Raw genomic sequence first — 26,939 nt, 5'->3', positions numbered from 1 at the left:
ATGGCAGGCTCCTATTAGTGTACACTGCTTAGTTTCAACCCTTTCCCAGCGGGATTGGCCCCCATACTACACTGTCAACATGCCACAAGCATTTCTGCTTCTGCGTATTTCCTTGACACATGTGTACTGATGGCCACCACTGCCTGTGCCCATGGCAGATACTGCTAATAGATTGTGGCCCTCTCACCTCCCAAGCCTGAATGCTGTTTCAGAATTTTTCAGAAGCTACCACAAGTTTGAGTACCTGTCACCTCTTTCCCACACTTATTAAGCCCAGTTATTTCTGTTATGGTAATATAAGGTCCCATGTCCTTTAGGAAGCCTTCACTGACCCTCAAGGAACTTGCCTATCTCTGAATGCCTATAAATCTTATTATCAGTCACTCTTGTTTTTAAATTTAGTTGTATATTTCCATGGGATATAATTTAGATTCTAATTCAATCCTTTTACGATCCAATTTACCATGTGTGTCCATCGTGGAGTTCTGATTCTACTAGAAGGGCAGAGAGCGTGTCTTATACCTTTTGGTTTTCTCCCCTGAAACCAACAATGTCTAGAATGGTTTTGTACTCATAACAAGTGCTGTATGTATATATGAATGTGTGTGTGTGTGTGTGTGTGTGTGTGTGTGTGTGTGTGTTTTAATGAGTGGAAGAATTTTAGCCTGGAGAAATCCTGCATCTTCTAACCTAAGCTTCAGAATCTTCTATCTAAAGGTAGCCCAAAAGACTGGGCCAGTGTCAAGGCTAAGAACATGCTTCCTCAACAGCAGCACAGGTTCATAGCCTCTTGGACCTTGTAGCACTCAGATGAAACAGGAGCCCTCTGTCTGGGTCTTTGCTAACAGTATCAAAATGGCCCAGTTGGAGGTTTCCTGGCAAGCAGGGGACATTGGATGCTCTGCCTTACCCATCTGTGTATAATACCTGATAAAAGAAACTGTCAGGCTTACCTATATTGCAAGGTGGCGAGAAAAGCAGTGTCTTCGTTGGCTCAAGCTGCAAGACACAGAAGATGCTCACGTTTGTTTCAGGAGGGATGGAAAAAGACATGCTGATAGAAACGTTGTACAGTTCTGTGATATTATTTTGAGATTTCTTCATGACAGTGTCATGCTCAGTAGTTGAATTCTTAGTTTTTAGCAATATATACATCCTCTGAGGTTCTGGGTAACCTTGTGTAGATGAGCAGGTCAAATTTATGATGTTAGAATTTTCTGTTTGATTAGGAATTAGATTTATTTCTGGTTGACTGAAGTTAGCTGAAAGCAGAATAGAGATACAAAAAAAAAAAAAAGAAATCAGTTTAAATTTAGATGTATCTAGAAGGGAACAACAAATAACTAGGTATCCTGGGAACTCACTGGGGACACATCTGGCAGGCCTCAGGGTGTCTAAATTGTGGGCCTCAGCCCACGGTGAGAGCCACATAATGAGCCCACATTTATTTCAGGAATGGAGTTTGGGGCCACCATGCTTACTTCCCGCTTACCCCAATCAAGGAGGTGCTCTCTGAGCAACAGGAGGGCTAGCCCCTTGTGCCAGCCAAATCCCTGGCTCTTCTTCTGTAGTCAGTAGGTGCTGTGCAGGTTCTACATCCTAATTTATAATTTAGTATATTGTTTCTAAAACTTCAGTGATTAGCATGATATTGTTACAAGTTTTGCTATATCCACCCACTCCTTAAGCACTCTGCTTGTACCTGATGTGGCCGGTAGAAGGTAAGTTGCCATGGTGTTACCTTCTTTAAACCTCATTAACAATAATTAATCTGGACCTAGTAATCCCACACCTGGGTATCTACTCGAGAGAAATGAAAACTTACGTTTACACAAAAAGTTTGTACATGAATTTTTACAGCAAATCTATTCATAATGGCCCCAAACTGAAAACAACCCAATGTCTTTCCATGGGTTGAGTGGATAAACAAAAATGCTACTTAGTAATAAGAAGGAACAGATTTTTGATACATGCAGCAACTTGGATGACTCTCAAAGGCATTACGTTAAATAAAAGAAGCTGGTCGTAAAAGGTTACATACTGTATGACTTCATTTATGTGACATTCACACAAAGATAAGACTATAAGATGCAAAACAGGGGTTATGGATATAGAGAGGGTATGACTATAAGGGCATAGCACGGGGAAATATTTTTAGGGTGCTGAAAATGATTTGTATCCTGTTTATATTGCTGGTTATATAAATCTATACATAAGTTCATGTTAATAGAACTGTACACCAAAATAAAAATAATTTTACTGTATTTTAATTTTAAAAAATCTGTAGTGACATTTAGGTTTTTCAAGGCCTGGAAAAACAAGGGAGCTGGTTTGTCAGCTTTTGGATTGTGTGCCTTGGGTTATTTCCCTCCTGTCTACTGGGCTTATGGTTGGGCAGCAAACAAGTCATAAGCAACCTCCAGGAGGCTGAAGGGAAATCCCAAATCAGCCAGCTGTCACCCTTGGTAGGAGCTCCAGGCAAAGATTTAGTAGGTGAGAACTCTTGGACTAAAGGAGAAAATGAATGTAAAAGAGATTTGAGACCTATATGGTTCATATAAACTTAAGGGCCAAATCACCCATGGTTTTCACTTAGCCACATTACCTTGGTTTAGTTAGCTCTATCTGGTCCCCAAAGCAGATTCTTACAGATCATTCAGAAGTAAACTATAAAAAGTACGAAGAAGGACTCTTAGTTCCCTACTCCCAAGCCCTGCACTCCCTTCAAACGGGCTTCCCAGAATTGGCTGTCCTCTGCCTCTCTCGAGGCAGCCCTCTCCCCCACCTATTGCAGTCTCATCTGAGAAGGCCCCGGATCTGAACGCGCCATTGGCTACATACCCAGCACTGACAGGTCAGAACTCATCTGGTGGATGGGAACCAGTCCTTGGGGTCCTTTATAATGGATGAAACATTGGTAAGAGCCCTTGTCCTTGATCTGAACGTTGTGGAGTCGCAGTGTCCAATTGTCCTGGTCAAAGCTCGTGCGGCCTATATACTTGGGATGAACATTGTGAGGCTTCTCTTGGCCTCTGTACAGCTCATAGAGAACCAACTTATTCTGGTCCTGCCAAAATATCACCAGCTCATCCAGGCTTAGGTTTTGAGGGTTTGGAAAGTGGCATGGCAGGTCTCCAGTCTCGTTGAAAAATGCCTGACTTTCCAAGGAAGCAGCACCTAAAAGAAGGAAAGGTGGAAAGTGGGGAAAGAGACACAAGAGGGAAGAAAGAAAGAAAAAAAAAAAAAAAACCAGAAACTCCGTTTCTCTTTGTACAATACCCAGATGCTATCTTATCAGTAATGATCTTGAAGAAGTAGATATTAGACTCTGGAACTCTGCATACACATTGGCGTGTGCAGAAAGGAAGGGGCTTTTGTCCTTACTCTACTGCTAACTAACTGGGTGGCCTTGTGCAAACTGCAACTCCTATGAGGCTCAGTTTCCTTATCTGTTTAATGAAGGGATGGACTAAATGTTCTAAGGTTCTTTCCAGTACTATGGTTCTGTGAATTTAAATCCCAGAACAGAGAAAATCAGCAAAGTTAGACAACTCATTCACCCATTGGTTACTTCCCTATAATCTGAATATTGCTTCTCTTCACTGTAGCTGTTACAGGCTCCATTACTTCTTCACCATGACCAAAAGCTCCCTTCTCCCCTCCCTATCCCCTTATTCCTTGGCCTGCTGTGGTGAAAAGAGTTCCGATATCCCTCCTTTCATTATGCCTCGGTAGCTGGGGATCACAGTGAATAATATCTTTGAAATTCAAATAGTTCCCTTTATAGAGTTTCCCTCATGACTGCTGCTCCCATGGCCAGCTCTCCCAAGGGTATAAAACAGTTTGGAAATGACACAAATGGTCAACCAAGGCCTCTATTCTGTGACCTCTCTAAGCTCTTTCAGAGATCAGAAAGGGAACTGGGCAGATTTGATGGTTGTTTTGGGATTGTGGTGGTCGAAGACCATTTAAGGTACATGAATGAAATGCTGGAAATGAATCATAAATGGGAAGGTGAGGATGTACTTTTGGAGTACTGGGGAATCCCCAGGTACCACAAATTTGCTCTCCCCAGGATGCATTGCTTTTGGAAATGTTTTCAACCCCTGGAGAATGTGCTGGGAGAGTTCAGAGAAAGGCTTTCATCCCTGAGGGCATATTGGGGTTTGTGGAGGGATTTGGGTCTCCTCATTCCTTAAATGTGATTGATTATAGGGTTTCTGTAAGACCTATTCTGGATCACAGAAGTACTTGAGACCCGGCCAAGAAATTAAGTAGTGGTGAGTGAGAAGTGCAGGGTTAGGGGAGAAATGCTGTTTCTTAGTTAATATGAAGTTAGACGCCACCTTGGGGAGGGAGTTAGGATGGGTTCTAAGTAAAGCTTCATCATTCCAGACTTCAGTAAAGGGATGTTGACATTACGGAGGAAAGGAGAAGCAGGTTGGTGAGGGAGATGAGAGGAGTTATCTGAGGTGTTCTTTCAGGGGTGGTAGGAGAAATTAAATTGATCTGATCAATAGGTTTCTCTTCTAAGAGGGAGTAGAAGAGAAATAACAGTGACATGCACTTGGTGAAATTGAACTGTGTGCAGAGTGGCCCAGTGAGAACCATAATCAAGGGGGTGGGTGCCTGGGGTGGTCTTGAACTCTATGGGAAGGGACTCCAGGCATCAGTGAGAGTCGGCACAAGTTTGAATCACTGCCTATGGCATTACACTCACTAGAAGCCTGTGAAGCCCTTGAAAGCAGAAAGTACAGTCTGTACAAGATGCATTCCCATATTGGAGGGAGGCGGGAAAATCTACCTGGGTACCTGGAACAGTGAAAGGGGGACCTAAAGAAGACTTACTGTGTTCAGTAACTACTTATCGGGCACTCCTGGGGTGCTGCTACTCCTCTGGTAAACTCTGAATGATAATGTAAGGGTGTCACCTACTGTAAAAGCTTCTAGCAACTATCTCTGGGGAAACTCATGCTGGTTTTATCACTAACTTGCCATATGATATAGAGCAGATGACCTGGTGGAGAAACCAAACACATAGTTGATAATTCTGCCAGTTAACAGTCACCATTATATTATTATTCAGCAGTGCCTCTGGCCTGGAAATGACTTTGCCTTTGGCTTCTTCTGTCTTCCTGACTTAGGGTTGCTTCCCTACAGAGCCTCACAGAGCCTCTTCTCCTGCCTACCCATTCTCTCCACTCACAGAGGGGTCCAAGACCCAGGCTCCCTCTCCCAAAGATTATACGGAATTTTTCCACCCATGTAACTGCTCCCCTCTCACCTGCCAACCGAAAGTGTGGTCTGTGCTCTAAAGGCATCGGCATCCCCAAGGGGATGCAGAATCTCTGACCCCACTCCAGACCTTCTGAGTCAGAATCTGCATTTTTAACAGACCTCCAGTTTGAGAGGCTGCAATAGAGTATTTCTATCTCTGCCTCCAGAGTGGAACAGACAGATGACGGAACAAGAAAAATTTGTTTCCATCCACCCTTCCCCAAACCCTCTCTCTTCACCCTGGGGTGGAAATCACTCTGAAGTCCATTCTGAGTGGAACTGAAAGTATTTCACAACATACTCCATAGTTCCTCACCAACCACTGGCTTCCATGACATCACTTAGAGCTATGTGTGCTAATTGCCTCTCTGATGATATGGGGAAGATTTAGCTCAAAGTCTGTTTTTTCTAAGTGGCTTCAGGCCTCCCCTGTTATGACCCCAAACCTTATGCCACCCAGCTACGGGACTTGCTGGGCTCCACTGGAGGGTAAGCATTGAGATTCTCTCTCTTCCCTAGCACTTGAGTCATAGAAATGGTCTGGGTCTAGTTATAACTGGTTGCTATGATGATGTTAGGAGCTAGGCACTCAAGAATCCATCTAGACACCTCCCTAATCAGCTGGAGACATTTCTTTCAAAGGATACTTGAGGACGTCATCAGCAAGAAACTGTTTGGCTGTCAGACAAAAACTACAGTCTTCTAACTTTGTGAGGTCTCTGACCCCACCTGGGACTTAAGTCTTCCCCAGCTACTACCCCGCATGCATGTCTTATGTATTCTAGGGTCATATCTTCCTCATATTACTATGCTTATCTGTACTCATGAATTTCCCTTCTTTTACTAAACTTCCTCCAAAGCTTTACTAGGCCCTCTGGAAGCCTCATTCCATTGTAATAAACTCCTCTATGTCTTCAACCTCTTCATCAAATGTTTCCCCCAGGGTTGTGCTTTCACTGAAATCTGGCCCAACCCAAAGAACGTCACATGCCTCCAGCCACTGCGTGTTTTATCACACATCAGAGGGACCTTGAGCAACACTATTCCCCTTTTGAGGTGTTCTCCTCCCTCACTGCTGTTAGCTACTAATCATTTGTCACTACTTCCTTGCTCACTGAAGATTTTTGGCATTAGATGTAAGGTCTTTCTTTCCAATCAATTATTCCTATCAAATTGGGTGACTTTGGCATGGATGAGTTTACCAACACCCCTGCCTCAAAGTTCTTTGATCTTTCCCACTTCAAAGATCTTCATCCACAGGCTATTTCAGCAGCCCCTTTCCCATGACATAATCCTAAACCTTATCACCAAGAACACCTCTGCCCCTAGAATCTTAAACCTCAATGTACCAATCTCTGTCCACAAGATATTTTCCACCAAGATTTGCTCTTGATTACTCTACCTACATCTGTTCTTCAACTTTATCAAGACCTCAGCTCTGTCCAGTCTAGACCCTATAATGCAGTGCTTTCCAAAAGCACTCTCTTAATAGGTAGCTAGTATGACTGAGAAACTGAATTTTCATCTTATTTGATTTTAACTAATTTAAATTTAAATAGCCACATGTGGCCGGTGGCTGTCATATTGGATAGCACAGTGATAGAATATTTTTTCAGTCATTCTCTTGCAAGCAACTTCAATAAACTTGCCCCTTTGTGCAGATTTCATCCCAAGAACAATCTACTTTTGATCTACATATCTGTTCTTACGACTGAATGTTTGAGCACTCCTGGAGGAAATTATGCAGTTGATCAGACTGGTGACATTACAAATTGGTAGTCTCTAGTTCCACTTAACTTGGCCTCTGGGCTGCTCACCCGGCTCTCCACCCTCTCCCTTCCTCACAGCAGTTATTTCAGCAGTACCCTCTGCTACTGCTTTTAGTTTCTCTTTCTCCTATTTTTTTTTTTTTTACATCTTTATTGGAGTATAATTGCTTTACAATGGTGTGTTAGTTTCTGCTTTATAACAAAGTGAATCAGCTATACATATACATACATCCCCATATCTCTTCCCTCTTGCGTCTCCCTCCCTCCCACCCTCCCTATCCCACCCCTCTAGGTGGACACAAAGCACCGAGCTGATCTCCCTGTACTATGCAGCTGCTTCCCACTAGCTAGCTATTTTACATTTGGTAGTGTATGTATGTCCATGCCACTCTCTCACTTTGTCCCAGCTTACCTTTCCCCCTCCCCATGTCCTCAAGTCCATTCTTTAGTAGGTCTGCATCTTTATTTCTGTCCTGCCCCTAGGTTCTTCATGACCTTTTTTTTTTTTTGATTCCGTATATATGTGTTAGCATACGGTATTTGTGTTTCTCTTTCTGACTTACTTCACTCTGTATGACAGACTCTAGTCAACTCTCTGAAAGAGTAAGTGGAGATTGCTGCCTCCACCCCCAGCCTCTGTCCCCAACTCTCTGATGAAACTTCCCTGGCAGATGTTGTCAGTGGCTTCCCCCCGCTGCCAAACGCAGAACACTTTTCAGACCTCATCTTCTCTGACCATGCTGTTGAACGCCACACTGTTGGCCGTCTCTCCTTCTGAAACTCTATTCTTTCCCAATCTCTGACATCCTGGTCAGTTTTCTCTCATCACTCCTTAAATGGTGACTAGGGCAGGGATGGTTCTCCAGGAGTTTTCATGGCTGAGATGGTATTTCTGTTAAGATTAGCTTTGCTTTGATCTCATGCTCACCATGGATCCCACTATAGATATAAATATACATTGTATATTTATAACAAAGTGAATATATATATACATTGTATATATATATAAATATATACAATTATGTATATTTATATATTATAGATATATAGTGTCTGTATATTTTATAAAATATAGAACTATATGTTATATGAAATATCTATTAAAATATATAAAGCATCATATAATGTAAAATGTAAATGTAAAATGTAAAACACATCATTACATGTCAAAAAATTCAGCTCCTGGTAAGTCCAAGCCATCAGATTACACTACCCACTGCTCCCAGGATCCATCTTCTCCTAGGCACCTGGCTTCTCCATCACTGCCCTTGCCTAGGCGATTTCAGCCTCTTGCACACAGTGCCTAGCCTCTCACTTTCTTGTCCTCTTTTCCTCCAGTATCTTGTTGCCCACTCTACCCCAGCCATTTCCTCCCTGGACCAGACCCCAGACCCTACTGTTACCACTGCACCCCATAAAAACTCTCAATATCAAGCGTCTCACCTTGTGACCACCACCTCTTATCTTTTCATTTCATTCTTTCTTCTACCGCCACTCCATCAATTCTCCCACCTCACTGGGATATATTATGAATTGGGATATTTCTCACTGTATCTGCAGATACTACCCTAGGCCAAGCCTCCATTACCTCTTGATTAGATAGTTGGCAATTGCCTCCTGACTGATCTACCTACTTCCACCCTTGCCCACAAATCTAATTCCTTAAGCCCAATTGATCCTTTAAAATATGTCTCAGATGGTATAACCCTCCTGTTCAAAAGTCTCTGATGACTTCCCACCACTCTGAAAATTATATCCAACTCCTTTCCCATCACACTGAGAACTATACCCCCAATCCTTCCCATGACCTACAAAGTCTTATGTAATCTGGCCCCTGGTACCTCTCAGACCTCTTCCCTTCACTTACTCTGCCCCAGCTTCCTTACTGGCTTCCTTGCCATTCCTCCAAAATGCCAGGCACATTCTATCTCAAGGCCTCCCCCCTTCACTCTTGTTGCACAGCCAAGAAGGCATTGCAGTCTCTGAAGGGAGTTGCAGTCAGGGACTCGGCCCTGTCACTGGCCAGTCACGCTCCTTCACATATTTATATTTGTAGCCCAGGCACCTTCGTTCCTCAGTTTCTTTATTTGGGGCCTTGGGCAGAGGTCTTCTTCAGATGCTTCTGCTCGGGCTGCCTTATGGTAGGAGGGAAGGAGGACCTTGGAGACACTTTCCCCATGGAGACTTACTTTTCCCCAGCTGACTCAGTATTTCTACTCTTAGCCCTTTCCCCTCATCCTTCCCTTCCACCTCTCCCCAGGGTCCATAAAACTGCTGGAGCCTTTTGTCTGGGGCTCCCTCAACAGTGAGAAGAACCCCCATGTCTGTGATGATCCACCTGACCCTTGACTGGTGTGCTGCACAGAGAGAGAAAGAAATAAAAATGTGGAAGAACAAGTTAAGGGTCAAGAGGAGTTAGTCTGAGAAGCTCTAGTAGTTTCTAGAAGAAGAGAATGCGAGGATGGTAGAGAAACAATATTTAAAGAGATAAAGATTGTGACTATTCAAAATGGAGAAAGACACAAGTCCTCAGATCAAAAGTGTATTCTCGGGACTTCCCTGGTGGCGCAGTGGTTAAGAGTCCGCCTGCCAATGCAGGGGACACGGATTCGAGCCCTGGTCCGGGAGGATCCCACATGCCGCGGAGCAACTAAGCCCCGTGCGTCACAGCTACTGAGCCTGTGCTCTAGAGCCCGAGAGCCACAACTACTGAGCCCACGTGCCGCAACTACTGAAGCCCGTGCACCTAGAGCCCGTGCTCCGCAGTGGGAGGGGCCACCGCAATGAGAAGCCCACGCACCGCAAAGAAGAGTAGCCCCCGCTCACCGCAACTAGAGAAAGCCCGCGTGCAGCAACAAAGACCCAACGCAGCCAAAAAAAAAAAAAAGTGTATTCTAAGTACCGAGTAAGATAAATGAGAATAAATCCACACTAGATATGTTGTGGTGAAGCTGCTAAACAAAAAGCATAAAATATTTTTTCAAATTTACAAAGAAGAAGAATTGAATTGAATCTTTTTATTCTTTAAAAAAACGAAGAAAGAATACCTATAAAACAATGACAGAATGAAAGCTCCTTAGCAACCATAAACCAAAGAAGACAATGGGGCAATAACTTCTGAATGAGTAAAACACACACACATACAAATAAAGCAAATTACAGCATTTCAACCCACTGGACTAATACAATTTCAAAAATTATAAAAATGAAAAGAATTTAGAAACATGAGAAAGTGTGTACGAAACAATATTGAATAGAACATATTCAGGGATTTGCCTATATATTGTGGTCACAACTATATATAACTATTTTTACTCTCTTGTCTGTTACACTGTAGTAAGGACCAGAGGAGTGATTTTTATTTTTATTTTTTTCTATTTTTTTAAAGTTTTTTTTTTTTATATAGACCATTTTTAAAGTCTTTATTGAATTTGTTACAATATTGCTTTTGTTTTATGTTTTGGTTGTTTTGGCTGCGAGGCATGTGGGATCTTAGCTCCCCGACCAGGGATCGAGCCCACACCCCCTGCCTTAGAAGGCAAAGTCTCAACCACCGGACCACCAGGGAAGTCCCAGAGGAGTGATTTTTAAGTAGTGGAGGGAGTTGAATACTTTTTAATGGAGACAGCTATAGGGAGAATGAATGAAAGAAAGAGTGAAAATGAAACCAAGAATGGGTAAATACTCTTAGAGACTGTTGAAAGAGTTTTCATAATTTTGAGGTCCTGGAACTTGGCCCTATGACTGGCAATGGCTATAAAGGAAGGGCTACAAGTGTTTTTGTTTCTGTAAATCTTAACAGTACCGAGAGGGCCAAAATCCCGAGTTGCATACTCTGGAAATGGTATTAAGATCTCTCACAGAGTAAAAACAAGCCACAGTCTCTCAAACTCTTGCTCCTTCCCAAAGTAGTCTGTTTGCCATTGGAGCCTCTCTGTTCCCTACAAATTTCACTCTTGCTCCCAATCAGCCCTCTACTTATCCTATTCAGTGACCATCTTCCACTAAATTAACTTGTCTGACAGCCCATTCTCTCTGGAACCTACTAAATACTCTACTAAAATGATCCACTACTTCGGAAGTAAGATACTCCCTACTGGGGAGCAAACATCTATTTCAGAGGCCTCTGAGACAGTACCTTAACATAAAGGGGTGACTCCAATAGGAGAACTACTAGGCTCCATGACAATTCTTTGGGAATTTGGGAATTACGTCTGAACTATCTATCTATTCACCTCTGTGATTATAGTGACAACTATCAACAGCAACAGGAAGTGGGAGTCAAAGTAATCATATAAACATAATCCTCATGCAGCCACCCATGTAGGAACCTGCAGAAATCTGGGAGGAAACAGTAGACCTTTACACAATATACGAAATGAGGGTTTGAGCCAATTTTATGTAAATCTTAAAGTGAATGAAGACCCCCAACTATACTCCTGGTACATTAATTGAACCAGAGGTATTGTTCAAGAGAAATGAGAAGCCTTAGGACCCAGAAAACCCCCAGACAATAAGAGCAACCATAAAAAGTCAAACTAGGAAGAAACTTCCTCCTGATACGTGAGCTATTGATTTTCCAAATACCACTCTGACTCCAGCTTTAAGTACTACTGGAGGTGCTGGGATAGCAGTCAACAGAGCTGGACAGTTAGAGGAGCCTTTGCAAGTGGCACTTCAACATTCCTTTAGCTTTATGAATACAAAGCACAAATTATAACCTAATTCTGCAAGGCCATGGCTGCCCTCTCGCCCTTTTAGGTTTTAAACTCTCATCCAATTTTCGCCTCATGGGCCAGGGCAGCAACTATAATGTCTGATTTCCATGACTAGGGGAAGACACAAAACATATGGAGGGAAAAGGAGAAACAGAATTATTTCACTGTACTGTTTTATCTCTGCTGTCAAATGAATTATTCAGCCCTGCATTTTTGCTGTGGATTATCTGGGTCAATTGCATCTCCTTTCTCCCTTTGGATGCCTGCCTATGGGCAGGTCACTGCTTGCCAGCCCAGCAAGCAGAGATGTGCCCGAGAAGATACTTTTTCATTCTTTAAAAAAGAATGAAATCTGTTTTGTTGTTATTTTTAATCGTGTGTTAAATATTGGCAATGTTATCTTCCAATCAGGTGTCACCGTTTTCCTATCCCACTTTAAATTTCTACTGCCAAAAATATAACTACTATTCTCTCACCACCATAAAGCTTCAATGACTTCCATTTGGGGGAGTTATTTTTAAAGTTTCAATATTGATAACTCTCTTTTTAGAACTTAGGAAGTATCCAAGCAGTTTCAAATGCAAGGCAAGGGCAAAAGTGACACCTGGACTCAGTTTTGATGAGGTTTCTCAGTTTTATTCTCACTTTCCATGTGCAGAGTCAGAAAGTTTGGGGTGGTGGTGGTGGTGAATGGTATCTCAATCCAGACTTTTCTGAAAAACTGTTTCGAGGACATTTTTCTTTCTTCTCTCCCAAGTCATAAGAGCTGGGCTGGTCACTGTATGAGAAGGGCCAGGGCCCGAGCTGTAGGGACAGCTAAGGTGTCAGCTGCTGGGAAGGTGGAGGATGTACCTGGTGGGGAACTTGTGAACTTGGCTAAGGCACAAGCCACATTATCTATCAAAGTTGAGTCCCCAAGGGACAAATCCTAGTATTATGGAGCGTTCCCTAGCAAGAGTTAGGAGGAACAGCATAATGTCAAGGTGAAGTGAAGAGAGGCTGAATCTATACCGCTGGGTGTGAATCCAAGCTCTGCCGCTTATTAGCAATGTTGTCTTAGGCAAATTACTTAACCTCTCTGGGCTTTAGTTTGCACAGCTGTAAAATGGGGAATCATAACAAGACCTAAAGCAGAGAGTTATGATGACGTTTAAGTGAGTTAATATTTATAAAATGCTTAGAACAGTACCTGGCACAAAGTAAGCACTACATCTGTGTATTTGTCAAATAAATAAAATAAGAAGTGGGATGGGAAGGCGTTCTTGCTGGATAATGTCCTGCAAAGCTTTGTTTTATCCCCTTTCTCTCTTGCTCTTGCTCACACATAACTTCTACCTCCCCAAGAGCTAGAGTAACAGGTCATATTGGTGCTGGGAGGTGGAAGCTGCTGTTATGACCTAAGTCAGTAAAGTGATCAGTTAGCCCATCTATAGATCAGGCAGCTCATCTATAACACAGACCCAACAAGCTCCAAGGTGCTAAACAGAAAACACATCACAAAAGGCCTGTCCCAGCCAGCATCAATCTGAGGGAGCATCTCTCCCTTGTAGCCTGACTCCTTTTACCCACAGCAGGGACAAGGACAGTGGCCAAGGGCCTGGTGTGTGGCTATCGGAAGGAGGTAAGCTCGTGGCCGGGCCAGTTAGTCAGGGGCAGCCTGTGTGCCGTTGTAGCCAAACAGCAGGCTGGGCTCCCCCTCCCTGTCTGCCCCACACCAGGACCGGATGCCTTCCCTCTCGGTGCTAAGGGTGGGGAAAACAAGCAGCAGGAAGGGGATGGGCCAGGAGAAACTAAAGGCACCCAGTCGCAGGATGGGCGGCAGGAACCTCGGCCAACCCCAGTTTACAGATGAAACTGAAACTCAAAGAGAGCAGTAAACAGGGAAGATCTGAGTTTTGTGAGGCCTGACACTTCTAAAATTTCTTTTGAGGGGGAAGAGCTCTTTCAGAAAAAGAATACAGAACACAAAACAAAATGCCCATGGCCACTACAGTGCCACTCAACATGGGGAGAATGTGATAGAGAGAAAAGTCGAAAAGTTGCAGTGGAAAGAGACAGTGGTCTTAACTTATTGTGGTTAAAATATCTTATTAATGAAAATTTTACTAAGGCTTAAGACACAGGACCACACTGTTAGGGCTCCTCCTGGGGTCTCGGAGGGGCTTGGAAAAAGCTGTGCAAGTGAGGAGCCCTGAAGCTTAGTCCCTTAGCTTGATGGTAAATCAGCTGATACAATTAGCTGAGGGTCACCGAAGCAGGTGGTAGCAGAGCTGGGTTTCTTGATCCTCCCAGTAATCAGTGCCAACTATGATCTATGGGCACGGGCTGGTGGGGAGGGCAGTGGATTGGGGGGGAGAGGGAAGGTAGGGAACGAGAAAAACAATGATCGCTAGTGGAAGGAGACTTTTAGAAGCCTGTCAGCCATTTCCTAAAAGTGTGAGAATGCCAGAAGTGGGAACAGAGGAGCAGAAGAGTTAAGCCTCAGGCGTGTCAGAGTAGGGACCCTCCCCCAGCTCCCTGGGCACCGATGGACAGGCCAGTCTACCCTCCTCTGTGCATCCAGGACCACGGGTGTGAGACGACAGAAGGTGTAGGGCTCCATCTCAGGCTGGGCCTGCCATCAGCTGAGATACTTGTTCTCGATTGTGATACTTCCTTCTTCTCCATGAAAGTCTTTTGCATGTGGTATTGTGAACGCTGAATAGAAAGTGAGTAAAACCCATCAAGTCTCAAACCCCAGCTTGTAGGTCAGGATCATCGGGAGACAGTGGGAGGATTCTAGGACTTTATAAAGCCAGAGGGTGCTTACCAGACAGCAGGAGGGCCATCACAACGAGAGTGTTTCTCAGTCCCATAGTGCTAAAGTTAAAAAAGAGAAGATAAAACTTGATTAGAAAATGAAACCAAAAACCAAAATATAACAAGTGGAGTTTGAAATTCACTTCGGCCCATGGGTGTGGCAGAGATCAAACAGTGTGTACACCAAAGCCATTTTCTTTTCCTCCTAACCCCACAGACACGCCCTATTTCCCAGTCCCCCCACCCCATGTTAGGTGGGCCATGTGACTGGTTTTTGGCCAATGGAATTGTGGGCAGAAGTGACAGGTGTTACTTCCAGATACAGCAGCACCAAAGTCTCTCTCTTGCCTCCTTCCTCTGCCTTCTTGGATGCAGAGGATCCAGAGGAGGCGTCCAAGGGCCTAGAAGATGGCAAAGCCTCACTATGAAAGAAGCTGGTTTGCCAGACAAATTAATAAAACAGCTCTCAACACCCCACAGTGATCTATATTGGACTGTGATGTGAGCAAAATATAAAACTTTATTGTGTTAAGCTAATGAAATTTTGGGAGTTGTTTACTGCAGTAGCTAGCATTACTTATCTTGACCAATAAATGGGTATGGCGGGGCAAATAGAAAGTATTTATGTTTAGAAATCAATTTTTCTTTGGCTTCCCTGTGGTTTTCAAACTTTAGTGTGCACAAAAATCATCTGGAGGGCATGTCAAAGCAGTTTCCTGGGCCTTGTCCACAGAGATTCTGATTTAGTAGATTGAGTGAAACCCATGACTAACAAACTCACAGGTGATAGCGATGCTGCTGGTCTAAGGACCCCACTTTGAGAACCACTGCACTAGAGTGTTCACTTAATCTACATGATGGAGCCAAGGAAAATGACAGGCATTGCTCTATAAACTCCATCCTCTCTTTTTAACTCTCCTGCCCTCTGTCTTTCTTCATTCACCCACTTACCTCAACTTAGACCAAAAAGGCTGTAGAGTGGCTTACAGGGAAGCACAGAATAGGAAAGATGACCAACATTGCAAACAGGGGAAAAGCAAACCAAATGCAGGAATATAAAATGGAGCCCAGTACAAGGCAAATGCTAAATGCTTACCATAGAACTCTGCCCACTTTGCATGGTGTGGGTCACAAGTTTGGCTTGTAGCTTTTTTAACAGCCAAAGAGAAAAGGTAAACCTAACTGGTAAATTAATTTACAGATCTGTCCATGAGATAAAAACAAACCAATGCTCAGGGGTAAGTGTGCAACTATTCCTGATGCAATAGCAGAAATTTCTTTCTTAGGGGTGATTTGTCTAGAAACCATCCCTGATGACTTTGGGCTAGGCTAGACACCCTTCCTTTCTTTTCCCATAGCACCCAGCACACAGCTTTGGGCCAAAAGTGTCTGTTTCTTCCCTTCTGGACTATATAACCTTTCTTTTTTAATTAAAAAAATTTTAGTAGATCATACCTGCACATGGTACTAAATTTAAAATGTAAAGGTGATAAATAGTGGAAAGCAACTCACTCCCAACCCTGCCCCCTAGCAGTCTGATTTTCCCCCATAGAAATAACTGGAGTGACCACTGATACCTGTTAGCAGTTTCTTGCCTCTACTTGAAGTTATTTTAGGCAAAACGAAATGAAAACTTATACCCATATTTTTTTTCGTTTTATTATAAAACACAAATGTTAGCATACTATAACGCAGTTTTGCACACTAACCACTCCCCTGGAGATTGTTCTGTATCCGCACGTACTGAGTATCCTCATTCTAACATTCGCATATTATTCTGGTGTATTCTACTGGATGGCAATAATTTACTTTACCAGCCCCTATCAATAGACGTTTAGGTTTTTCCAATCTTCTGCTGCAATGAAAAACCTTGATCATATGCCAAATCACATATGTGAGAGTAAGCTATCTTCCTAGAAGCAGAATGCCTTGACCAAAAGGTCAAAAGGTAATTGCAATTTTAATCTTCACAGATACTGAAAAATTGTTCTCCCATAAAATTTTATGTTTATGCTCCCAGCAGCAAAACATGAGTGTGCTTAGTTTCATGTAGCTTTTGCCAACAAAGGTTTCTAATTTGCGATCTTTATCAATAGGGAAGGTTAAAATGACATATTGTAATTTTTAAAAATTTTTTGTTGTCATGAAATACACAAATAAATAAAATTTACCATCGTACTCATTTTTTGAGTGTACAGTGGTATTAAACACATTCACATTGTTGTGTAACTATCACCACCACCCATCTCCAGAACTTCTTTCATCTTGCAAAAATTAAACTCTGTACCCGTTAAGCACTAACTCCACACTCTCCCCCACCCCTTCGTCCCTGGCAACCACCATTCTACCTTCTGTCTCCATGAATCTGACTACTCTAGGGACCTCATGTAAGTAGAATCAGACAATATTTGTCTTTTTGTATCTGGCTTATTTCACTTAGTGTAATGTATTCAAGGTTCAACCATGTTGTAGCATATGTCAGAATTTCCTTCCTTTTCAAGGCTGAATAATATTCCATTGTATTATATGCCACATTTTGTTTATCCTTTCAACTGTTGATGGACATCTGAGCTGCTTCCTCCTTTTGGCTGTTGTGAATAATGCTATGATCATGGATGTGCGAATATCTCTTTGAGACCTTGCTTTCATTTCTTTCAGGTATATACTCGAAAGTGGAATTACTGGATCATATGGTAATTCTATTTTTAATTTTTTGGGGAACTGCCATATTGTTTCTCATAGCGGCTGCACCATTTTACATTCTCATTAACCATGCACAAGAGTTGCAATTCTCCACATCCTTGCCAACACTTGTTATTTTCTGTATTTTTTTCTTTAGTACCCATCCTAATGGGTGTGAGGCGGTTCTCACTGTAATTTTAAAATGAATTTCTTTTATTTTGAGTATGAGCATCTTTTCAAATGTATGAGAGATAATATTTCCTGTTCCATATCTGTACATTTCTTTTTCCTACTATTAACTTGGGTCTTTGGCCTTTTTTTTTAAATTGATTTCTAGGAGCTTTTATATTTAAAAAATTAGTGCTGATTAGTAAACAATTAGAAAATTAGTGCTTTGTGACAGTGAATTGCAAACATATTCAGTTTGCTGAAGCACACAGTAGGTGTTCAGTCTATGCACCTCATGCTCTCTCCCAATTGCTCTGCCTTCCTTCCAGTGATTTCAATAGGTTTCAGAACTCGGGCATTATCTGTTGGGCCAAAGCTGGCACCACTCAGTGGTAGAGTCTGGAAAAAGAGTTCTCTGTTTTTTTAATTGAAGTATAGTTGATTTACAACACTGTGTTCATTTCTGATGTACAGCCTAGTGATTCAGTTATATATACATATATATATTCTTTTCAGATTATTTTCCATATAGCTTATTACAAGATATTGAATATAGTTCCCTGTGCTATACAGTAGGACCTTGTAGATTATCTGTTTCATATATAGTAGTTTTTATCTGCTAATCCCAAACTCCTAATTTATCCCCGCCCCCCTTCCTCCTTTGGTAACCATAAGTTTGTTTCCTATGTTTGTGAGTCTGTTTCTGTTTTGTAAATAAGTTCATTTATATCATTTTTTTAGATTCCACATGTAAGTGATATCATATGATATTTGTCTCTTCTCTGTCTGACTTACTTCACTTAGTATGATAGTCTCTAGGTCCATCCATGTTGCTGCAAATGGCATTTTTTCATTCTTTTTTATGGCTGAGTAATAGTCCATTGTATATATGTACTACATCTTCTTTATCCATTCATTCATCTGTCAGTGGACATTTAGGTTGCTTCCATGGCTTGGCTATTGTAAATAGTGCTGCAGTGCACATTGGGGTGCATGTATCTTTTTGAATTAGAGTTTTATCCAGATATATGCCCAGGAGTGGGATTGCTGGATCATATGGTAAAGGGGTTCTCTATTTGATTCCTGTGCACTTCCTCATCCTAAATCACCGCCAGCATCCTATTTATCATAGAATCTGAGGACTGGGGACCCTTTGAGTCTGAACTCCCACCTAGTGTAAAAATCTCCCATTGTTTGCAAACCAAATATCAGTATGCTTGACGTAATCAAAGATTTTTTTCCCCTGGGTGATGTGTCGAACAGGGACACACAATCAAAATTATATTTTGTTATAAATTTAACGAATCACCCTTAATTCAAATAATTACATGAAATTGGTACGGCCCTGGGAAATCCTGGACAGATGGGCCCTGTAATTCATGCAGTGGGGAGGAGCACTGGGTATGAGAAGGAAGTCAACATCGCTTCTGACTTCTCTGTTTGGAAACTCTTTCTTCCCCTGAGTGAGAAGCTGCCTCTCCTTAACTTCCTCTCATTGATACTGGTGGTGTTCTCTCAAACTATGCAGAATAAGCCTACCACACTTCTATCTAAGCCCTTCATGGATTTGGGGGATAGAGATCATGTTTGTTCTCAAAATCCTGGCCCAGCAGTGACATTCCTAGTAAACTTTACTAACATCAATTTGGAGACTGCCCACCATCCTGGCCAACACTTTAGACACTTAGTTTATCAGAGGCCCTATTAAAATATAGGGCTAAAACACTTGAGATTGACATGATTCTCTCTTATCCAGTATAAATGCCCCATGTAAAAAATTTCTCTCACCTCTAGCCATGGAGTGTGCGTGAGGGTGGAGGCTTGACTTAGGAAGCCAGTTTTCTTCAATGTCATCGGCTCTGAAGAAGAGCAGAAATGTCACTGCTTCCTGTGCAATGAACTCTTAACCCCAACTACGAGTCACTGCTTTTTCCAGAGGGCCTGAGAAGTAGACACTCTAGCCTTTGGAGGGAGAGAGCAAAAAGGGGAATGGGAGAGGAAAGAACCTAAGAATTTACAGAGAGGATTCTCTGAGAGGAGATTTCTGTAAGTTCTGAGCAGAGTAAAGTCTGTAGGTGTGTGAACTGGTCAGAAACCTAGAATGAGTAGCTTCCATTTAGCTGGAGGTTCACTTCAGAAACCAAAGAAAAGTACCCATCAGACACTGCTTTCCCCTGCTTTACATACCTGGCCATCACAGAATGTGAGTGAGAGTCAGCTGAATGACTAAGTATATTATTATGCCTCACAGCAAGGTGAGATTATTTCTCCCTGTGTTACAGATGAAGAAATGGAGTTTCAGAGAGGTTAGAGAACGTTCCAAGTCACCCGGAGGTTGAGACTGAGATTGAGAGGTTGAGATCTGAGGTTGAGATTTAAACCTGCACAGCCTCCTTGCATTCTTTTTAAATTCTTTTGAGGTAACATTGGTTTATAACATTATATAAGTTTCATGTATACAACATTATATTTCCACTTCTGTATACACTACAGCTTGCTCACCACCAAAAATTTAGTTTCCGTCCGTCACTCACTGTGTTCTTTTTAACACTGGTGTAGTTCCTTTAAAAGTTCCAGCTGGTTTCAGATGTGCTGTAGGACCCAGTGAAAGGATCCCAGTTCTACCCTCTCAGGACAGCAGGGGAGCAGCACATCCCTGGGGCCAAGTGTGATGGTGGCTCCTGGAATCAGAGTGTGACACTCAGGGGGCCAGGCTGGGCTGGGGGTAGGAGGGAGCCATAAGTGTTCCTGTGTATCAGGAAAAGTTCTGTCCTGAGCTGCCATTCAGTCCACAGATATTGCTTGAGCATCCACTATGTGCCAGGCGGAGAATTCTCCTCTCCACTCCAGCCCTAGACAGGTAATCAGTTTCCTGGCCTGGGCTGACCTCCAGACACATGTTACTGTGTTTCAGCTAAGCTTCACCTAGAAGAGCTCGGGGAACTACAGGTATTGGCGCAGAAAAAGGAGAGGATTAAGAAGAGCTCTTTTTCATCTCAGGTCTGCAGGAGGATGTGGGATCTAGTTCAGGCAAAAGGCAGTATGCAGAGGTGTGGTGCAGTGGTGGCCAGCCATGGGGTGGGACAGGGGAGCACAGACATGATGACTCAGGAAGTGAGAGAAGGATTCCAAGGCAGAAGTTGGGGAGCAACAAAAAAAGTTCCCTATTTCTCAACTTTGTCTAGAGTATTAGTGGTGATCAGGGCACCAGGAAAAATGCTGATAGGTTTGCTGGTGTCTAAGGAACGTTGTTCATTGAGACTGTCTCCTGCAAACATGTAGTGAATTTGCTCAGCGCAGGCTTGTTCTAGAGGTTCTGGGGGAGTGTAAAGATGTGCAGGCCTTGGTCCCTGACCCAGCACTAAAAAGAGAAACAGAATGTCCACAAATAGCTACCATTCAAGCTCCGGGCCAGTGTGGAAGGTGGACTCATTTATCTCCTCCTGGCACATACGAGAGTCCTTGCTCCGAGCGAAGCGGGAGACGCCACAACCTCCGTGGAGGGAGGACTAGATGGGCCTCAGCCCAGTGCTCAGGCCCTGGCCCTTTGCCTTCTGCCAGCTCACACTGTGACTGGACAAGCCAGGTGTGCTGGATGGGCACAGCCAGCCGGGTGAGAGGAGAGTGAAGGCCAGGAGGAGGACAAGGCTGCCCGGGGCTTTGGCTGGCCTCGGGGTGACGTGCTGCATGAATCACTTCTCAGGGCACCAGAACCTGAAGCTCTACCTTTAGAGCAGCTATGATAACCTCTGAGGCCCTGGGAGGAATAGGGTAGGCTTATTTCCTTTTTTACGAAGTTTCTGAACTGCAAAATAAGAAGCTTGCTGGGACTTGACTGTATCTGAATTTTAACTTCTGACAGGGTGTCTCATGATATGCTTGAGAGCAATGGAGAAACATGGGATATATACTCGTACAGTTACTTGGCTGAAAAGCTGTGCCCTAATGTCGTTCATTCATTTAACAAATATTTAGGGAGCCAGGCCTTGTGCTAGGTGCTGGGAACAGAATGATGAGCAAAACCAGAAAGGACTCCTCTTCATGTGGTTGCTTACGGTTTAGCAGAGGAGCAAGATAATGATCATACAAATAAATGTAAAATTACAATGATGACAAGTGCTACAGAGGAGAGGTTCATGGTACTTTGAGGGCCCATAATAGGTCTAGTCTAAACTTTGAAGAATGATGTGATAGATTAAAGATGGACACATAGTCTTTGCTAATCTCCTCTCTTGAGTCTGGGCTGGCCTTAGACGCTTATTTGACCAATAGAGTGCACTAGAAGGGATGTTTAGGATTTCTGAGGCTAGGTCAAAAGAAGCCTTGCAGCTTCTGTCTTTCTTGGAGTACTCGTGTAAGATGTCCCACTACTGAGACCACCATGCTGGAGAGGCCATGTGTAGGTGTTTGGGTCAATAGACCCAGCTGAACCCAGCCTTCCAGCCATCTCTGCCAAGCCACCAGACATGTGAATAAAACCTTGAATCATCTAGATCAGAGGTCAGCAAACTGCAGCGTGAAGACCAAATCAGGCTATCACCTATTTTTACAAATAAAGTTTTGTTGGACTACAGCCGTACCCATTTATTTAATTATTATCTATGACTGCTTTTGTACTACAATGGTAGAATTGAGTAGCTGTGACACAGACCATATGGCCCGCAAAGCTGAAAATATTTTCTATCTGGCCTTTTATAGAAAAAAAAAATACTGACCCTTGCTCTAGATCAGCACTGTCTAACAGAAATATAATGCAAGCCACATACGTAATTTGAAAATATCTAGTAGCCGCATTAAAAAATTCAAAAAGAAATAGGTGAAATTAATTTTAATAATATGTTTTGTTTAATCCAATATACCTAATATTATAATCTCAACATGTGATCAATATAAAAATTATTAATGGATATTTTACATTCTTTTTTCTGTACTAAATCTTCAAAATCTTGTGGGTATTTTATACCTACAACAAATCTCAATTAAGATGAGCTACCTTTCAAGTGGTCAGTAGCTGCATGTGGCTAGTGGCTACTGAATTGGACAGTGTACTTCCAGACTAGCCCATTCATCAGTTTAATACCGCCAAGTGACCTCAATTGATGCCATGAGGACCAGAAAAATCACTCGGAAGCCTGCCCAAATTTCTGATTCCCACATTGTGAAAGAGTAAGATATTCATTGTTGTAAGCTGCTAAGTTTGGGGGCAGCTTGTGATGCATCAATAGGTAAACAGAACAGATTGAATAGGTGCTAAGTAGGTGAAGGGCTGGGGGGGTGACTTGGAAGGATGCTAGGCAAAGGAAATAGCATGTGCAAAGGCACTGAGGGCACATGAGAGGAGGTCAATGTGGACAGAGCAGTGGAGGACAAGATTGGAGAGGTTGGCAAGGGTCAGACCATACTCATTTTATGGGTCAGTTAAGGATTTTGATCTTTATTCTGAGAGCAACATCAACAGCAGAGGAGTGACATAATCAGGTTTGCATTTTGAAGATGACTGGCTGCTGTGTAGCAAATGGATAGTAGGGAAGCCAGGGCAGAGGCCAGAAAACCAATCAGTTGACTACTCTAGTTGTTTAAGTGACAGAAGATGGCCTATGGTTGTGGTGGCAAAAGTAGATAGTAGTTTATAGGTTCAAGCAGGATTATAGCCAACAGGATATGGTGATGGGTTAAATATGGGGAATGAGGACAAGGTATTGATTGATTGATTCACTCAACAACTGAGTGCCAGGAATCATTCTTGTTTAATAGACTCATACCATGGTGGATGCTGTGGGGCTCTGTTTTTTACTTTTTCACTTTCACATATTTAGTAAAACTATGAATGAAAGCACAGAAATCATACTTCTGCTTTCAAATGTGCAGATGTGCATAAAAATGTGCACAAGAATGAGCCAGATAGCTACTGGTCAGTTGGTAAGCTGAACTAATATTTGTAAAGCCTGAAAAGAAAGTGTGATACTAGCATGCTGAATCTCAGGGTACACATGAAGATCTGCACTTAAGTGAAGTAGTTAAGTAGACAATAGAGAAGTAGCTTATCCATAGTAAATGTAAAAATCATATAAGCATTCGCATGGCAAGGCTAACCAAAAGTTAATTCACTCTTAGTGTAGAATGTGGTCACTGTGCTCTGTGCTAATCAGACCACATCACTTGTGGTATCACGGTCGGTTATACTTGAATGACAATGACAAGTTAGAGTTTATCAAGGGATTCACCAGGGAATAGTGAAAGTATGTCAAATGAGGAACAGTTAAAAGGCCTGGGGTTAACTAAGTTAAAGAAGAGAAGCCTGCAAGTACCTGATGGCCCTCTGCAAATATTTAATGGCCCTCCCACAGGAAGACACATGCACTGTTGTTAAAGGGCCAGTAGTTCCAATAATTGGAAGTCACAGGGAGCCAGAGCTCAGCTTCAGATAGTGAAGAACTTTGAATAGAGTGGTACAACCAAGGACTGGACTTTCTTGTGAGGTAATGAGCTCCTCATCACCAGACTTGCTCAAGCAAAAGTGGGGTAATAGTGCAGAGAGACATTTTAAGAGAGATGCTTGAATTGGGTGGGTGGTTGAACTTCATAACTTTTAAGTTTACCTTGAAGCTTCTCATTCCATTCCCAGAAGGGAGGAAAAATAAGGGAGAAAACCTGGACACACCACCTTTCCCTGCCCCCACCCAATTCCATTCCTCTTATTTTTAGCATAGTATATGGTAGGGTGCATTTAGAGGATCCCAGGGTCTGTGGAGGGTCTGCTGAGCTGACATGTGGTCTAAGGCTTCAGAAGAGATGGAAAACAGCAAGCACTCCTGTAGTCCAGAAGGGTGGGGTGAAGATGGTGATAACTGATCTGGGACTTAAAAGTAGGTCAGATTTGGTCTCAGAACTGTCCTCTGGTGACAGGAACAGAGTGAGCTAGGGGCGTTAGTGCTTGCTGGAGAGAGTCAAGTTCTGTTAGAGCAGATGAGGCTTCTTCCCAGGGCTCCACCTAAGCCCACGCATTCTGATACTCCCACTCCAGAGAGTTGTCAGCCTCGGCCACTGCGTAACAGAATCTTTCTCGGAGAATTTCTGTCTTCCTTTCATATTAGCAATTGTTGATTGTCCAGAACTCAACGTGGTGGCTATCTGCCTCTGTCCTTGAAAGCCTTTGCAAGCTTCCAACAATTCTTCCCAGGACAGCCCTTCAAACAGGTTCCTGAAGAGGTACCATCTTAGGCGTCCAGTTAATATGTCTCCAAATACTGCTGCCTCCTGATGAACCACTTTTAAATGTTTGATTGAGTTTAACTGGATAAACATTTTAGCCATATTCTTGAGGTGCACGCACATGTATAAGAACAGAGGCAGGGCTTCCCTGGTGGCGCAGTGGTTAAGAATCTGCCTGCCAATGCAGGGGACATGGGTTCGAGCCCTGGTCTGGGAAGATCCCACATGCCACGGAGCAACTAAGCCCGTGAGCCACAAGTACTGAGCCTGGGCGTCTGGAGCCTGTGCTCCGCAACAAGAGAGGCCGCGACAGTGAGAGGCCCGCGCACGGCGATGAAGAATGGCCCTTGCTCGCCCCAACTGGAGAAAGCCCTCGCACAGAAACGAAGACCCAACACAGCCAAAAATAAATAAATAAATAAATTAATTAATTAAAAAAAAAAAAAAGAACAGAGGCAGAACCCTGTGTTCAATGTTTCTTACGAGTATAAAAGTCTTTGGCAACTTCCTAAGCCACAATCAAATATAGTAATGTTATGACACCTGGAAATAGGGGAAGGACCATGGTCTTTTTATAGGACAGTAAGAAAATCAGGCTGGACTGGAAGAGAGGTTGTTGGTTGACTCTGGACAAATAATGGGAAATGAGTTTCTGTAAGCAGCGTAGGATAGCTTAACAAGGCCTAGAAAGTCAGATAAAGAGTTTATATTTGATAGAAAGTTGGGAGTTTGGGATTAATAGTGTGGGAGCAAAGAAATTATGTAATGAAAATTTAAAGAAAATAATCCTGTCAGTGGCCTGAGGAAGGAGGCGAGGGCTGATATCAGGGTGATCAAGAAAGCCAATGTTAAAGGCTTGTAGACCTTGAGATGAAGAGGCTGAACCAGCTTAGGGGCAGCAGGCATGACATGAAAGAAGATGGGCATGAGCGATGCCTTGATGAAAACGTGAACACTTCCTGGTGTCTGGTGGACATGGGAGGTGATTGGTACGGATACACGTCACCCATCCTGAGCTCTGCTTTCCTTGAGCTTCCCCACCAGCCACATCTCCTAGCTTAGGCTGGATCATATGTCTGACTTGGTTTCCAGTCTCTTCTTGGAGCAAATCCCTTTGGGCCCTCATTGGCGGAGAAGCTTCTTGCCTAACACTGCCTTCCTTTCGTTAGCTGTCCTTTTCCTCACCCATTTGGGAGCACAGTGTTTCCACACAGCTATGAGGAGAGCAGCATCAAAGATGCCTAGGTATGAAGAAGAAATGTCTAGGCAGATTCATAAGGAGCAGGGGGATGCTTTTCTCCACTCCCCAATATTGTAGGTAACTAAAGTCTTAAAACTGAGTCCATTCTCCTCACTTGCCCAGAAGAAGGAGCGTAACCTGGCAATAGTAATCAGCTTTTCCAGTCTCCCAACAGCAAGTTTGTGTATGAGATGGATGCCCAGTTTTCCTAGTCGTGTCTAGAATCGGACCTTTCTGAGTCAAGAAGCACTGCTTTTTCAAATTATCAATGGTTTTGGAAACCATTTTTCCCCTTGTGCCAAAAAGTTCCTATGGGTAAGTATCATGCAAAGTTTTACAAGTTCCTCTCTCTAAGTCTGTAAACATCCAATCAAAGGCTCTGCCTGCCATGAATAAGACCCACAGAACTTACCAAAAGGCAGCCATGCCAATTCCGGCAACCTAAGGGAGCCCCTTCCTGTTCTCTCAGAACCAGAATCATGGTCAAAAAGAGAAAACCAAAGTTTCAAGGGCACAATCTGAGGGACGTTCCCTTCTCCCCATTCCATGTACTAACCCTACCCTGGTGCTTGGAATTCCCAAATTACTCATTCCTTGGGTAAAGGCATTTTTTTGAAAGCCCCTGTTAAAATGCAAATGCTATCTGGAAAGGAGAAATGTCTTTTGTTTTTAGCTATTAAGAATTAAGTTTGGGCTTCCCTGGTGGCGCAGTGGTTAAGAATCCGCCTGTCAATGCAGGGGACACGGGTTTGAACCCTGGTCCAGGAAGATCCCACATTCCGTGGAGCAACTAAGCCTGTGCTCCACAGCTACTGAAGCCCGTGCTCCGCAACAAGAGAAGCCACCGCAATAAGAAGCCTGCACACCACAACAAAGAGTAGCCCGTGCTCCCTGCAACTAGAGAAAGCCCACACAGCAACGAAGACCCATCGCAGCCAAAAGATAAATTAATTAATTAATTAAAAAAAAAGTTAAGTTCAAGTTAATTTATCTTAATAGGAAATGGAACTCAGAAAGAAATCATATTCATGAAAGGAGGGAGAAGAACAGGGAATGGGACCTTTCCCATCTTGA

The 26,939-nt window shown here is 43.0% G+C and overlaps 1 protein-coding gene across 4 annotated transcripts in view; it reads right to left on the bottom strand.

The window, feature by feature from the left end:
• The window catches only part of CD86 (CD86 molecule), a 61,824-nt gene that overhangs the window by 13,012 nt on the left and 21,873 nt on the right, over positions 1 to 26,939 (bottom strand). For all 4 annotated transcript variants that reach the window (XM_061194246.1, XM_061194249.1, XM_061194247.1 and 1 more), the window contains exons 2-4: positions 14,574 to 14,623; positions 2,842 to 3,177; positions 954 to 1,262 (exon numbers count right to left, since the gene is read on the bottom strand). In XM_061194246.1, coding sequence (XP_061050229.1) covers positions 954 to 1,262; positions 2,842 to 3,177; positions 14,574 to 14,623 — 695 coding nt within the window. The remainder of the gene's footprint in view (positions 1 to 953; positions 1,263 to 2,841; positions 3,178 to 14,573; positions 14,624 to 26,939) is intronic.

The sequence above is a fragment of the Eubalaena glacialis genome, chromosome 6 (genome assembly GCF_028564815.1).
Source record: "Eubalaena glacialis isolate mEubGla1 chromosome 6, mEubGla1.1.hap2.+ XY, whole genome shotgun sequence".
Taxonomy (NCBI): domain Eukaryota; kingdom Metazoa; phylum Chordata; class Mammalia; order Artiodactyla; family Balaenidae; genus Eubalaena; species Eubalaena glacialis.
The sequence above is the reverse complement of the archived record's forward strand: the minus strand, read 5'-3'. Positions and strand labels throughout refer to the sequence as shown.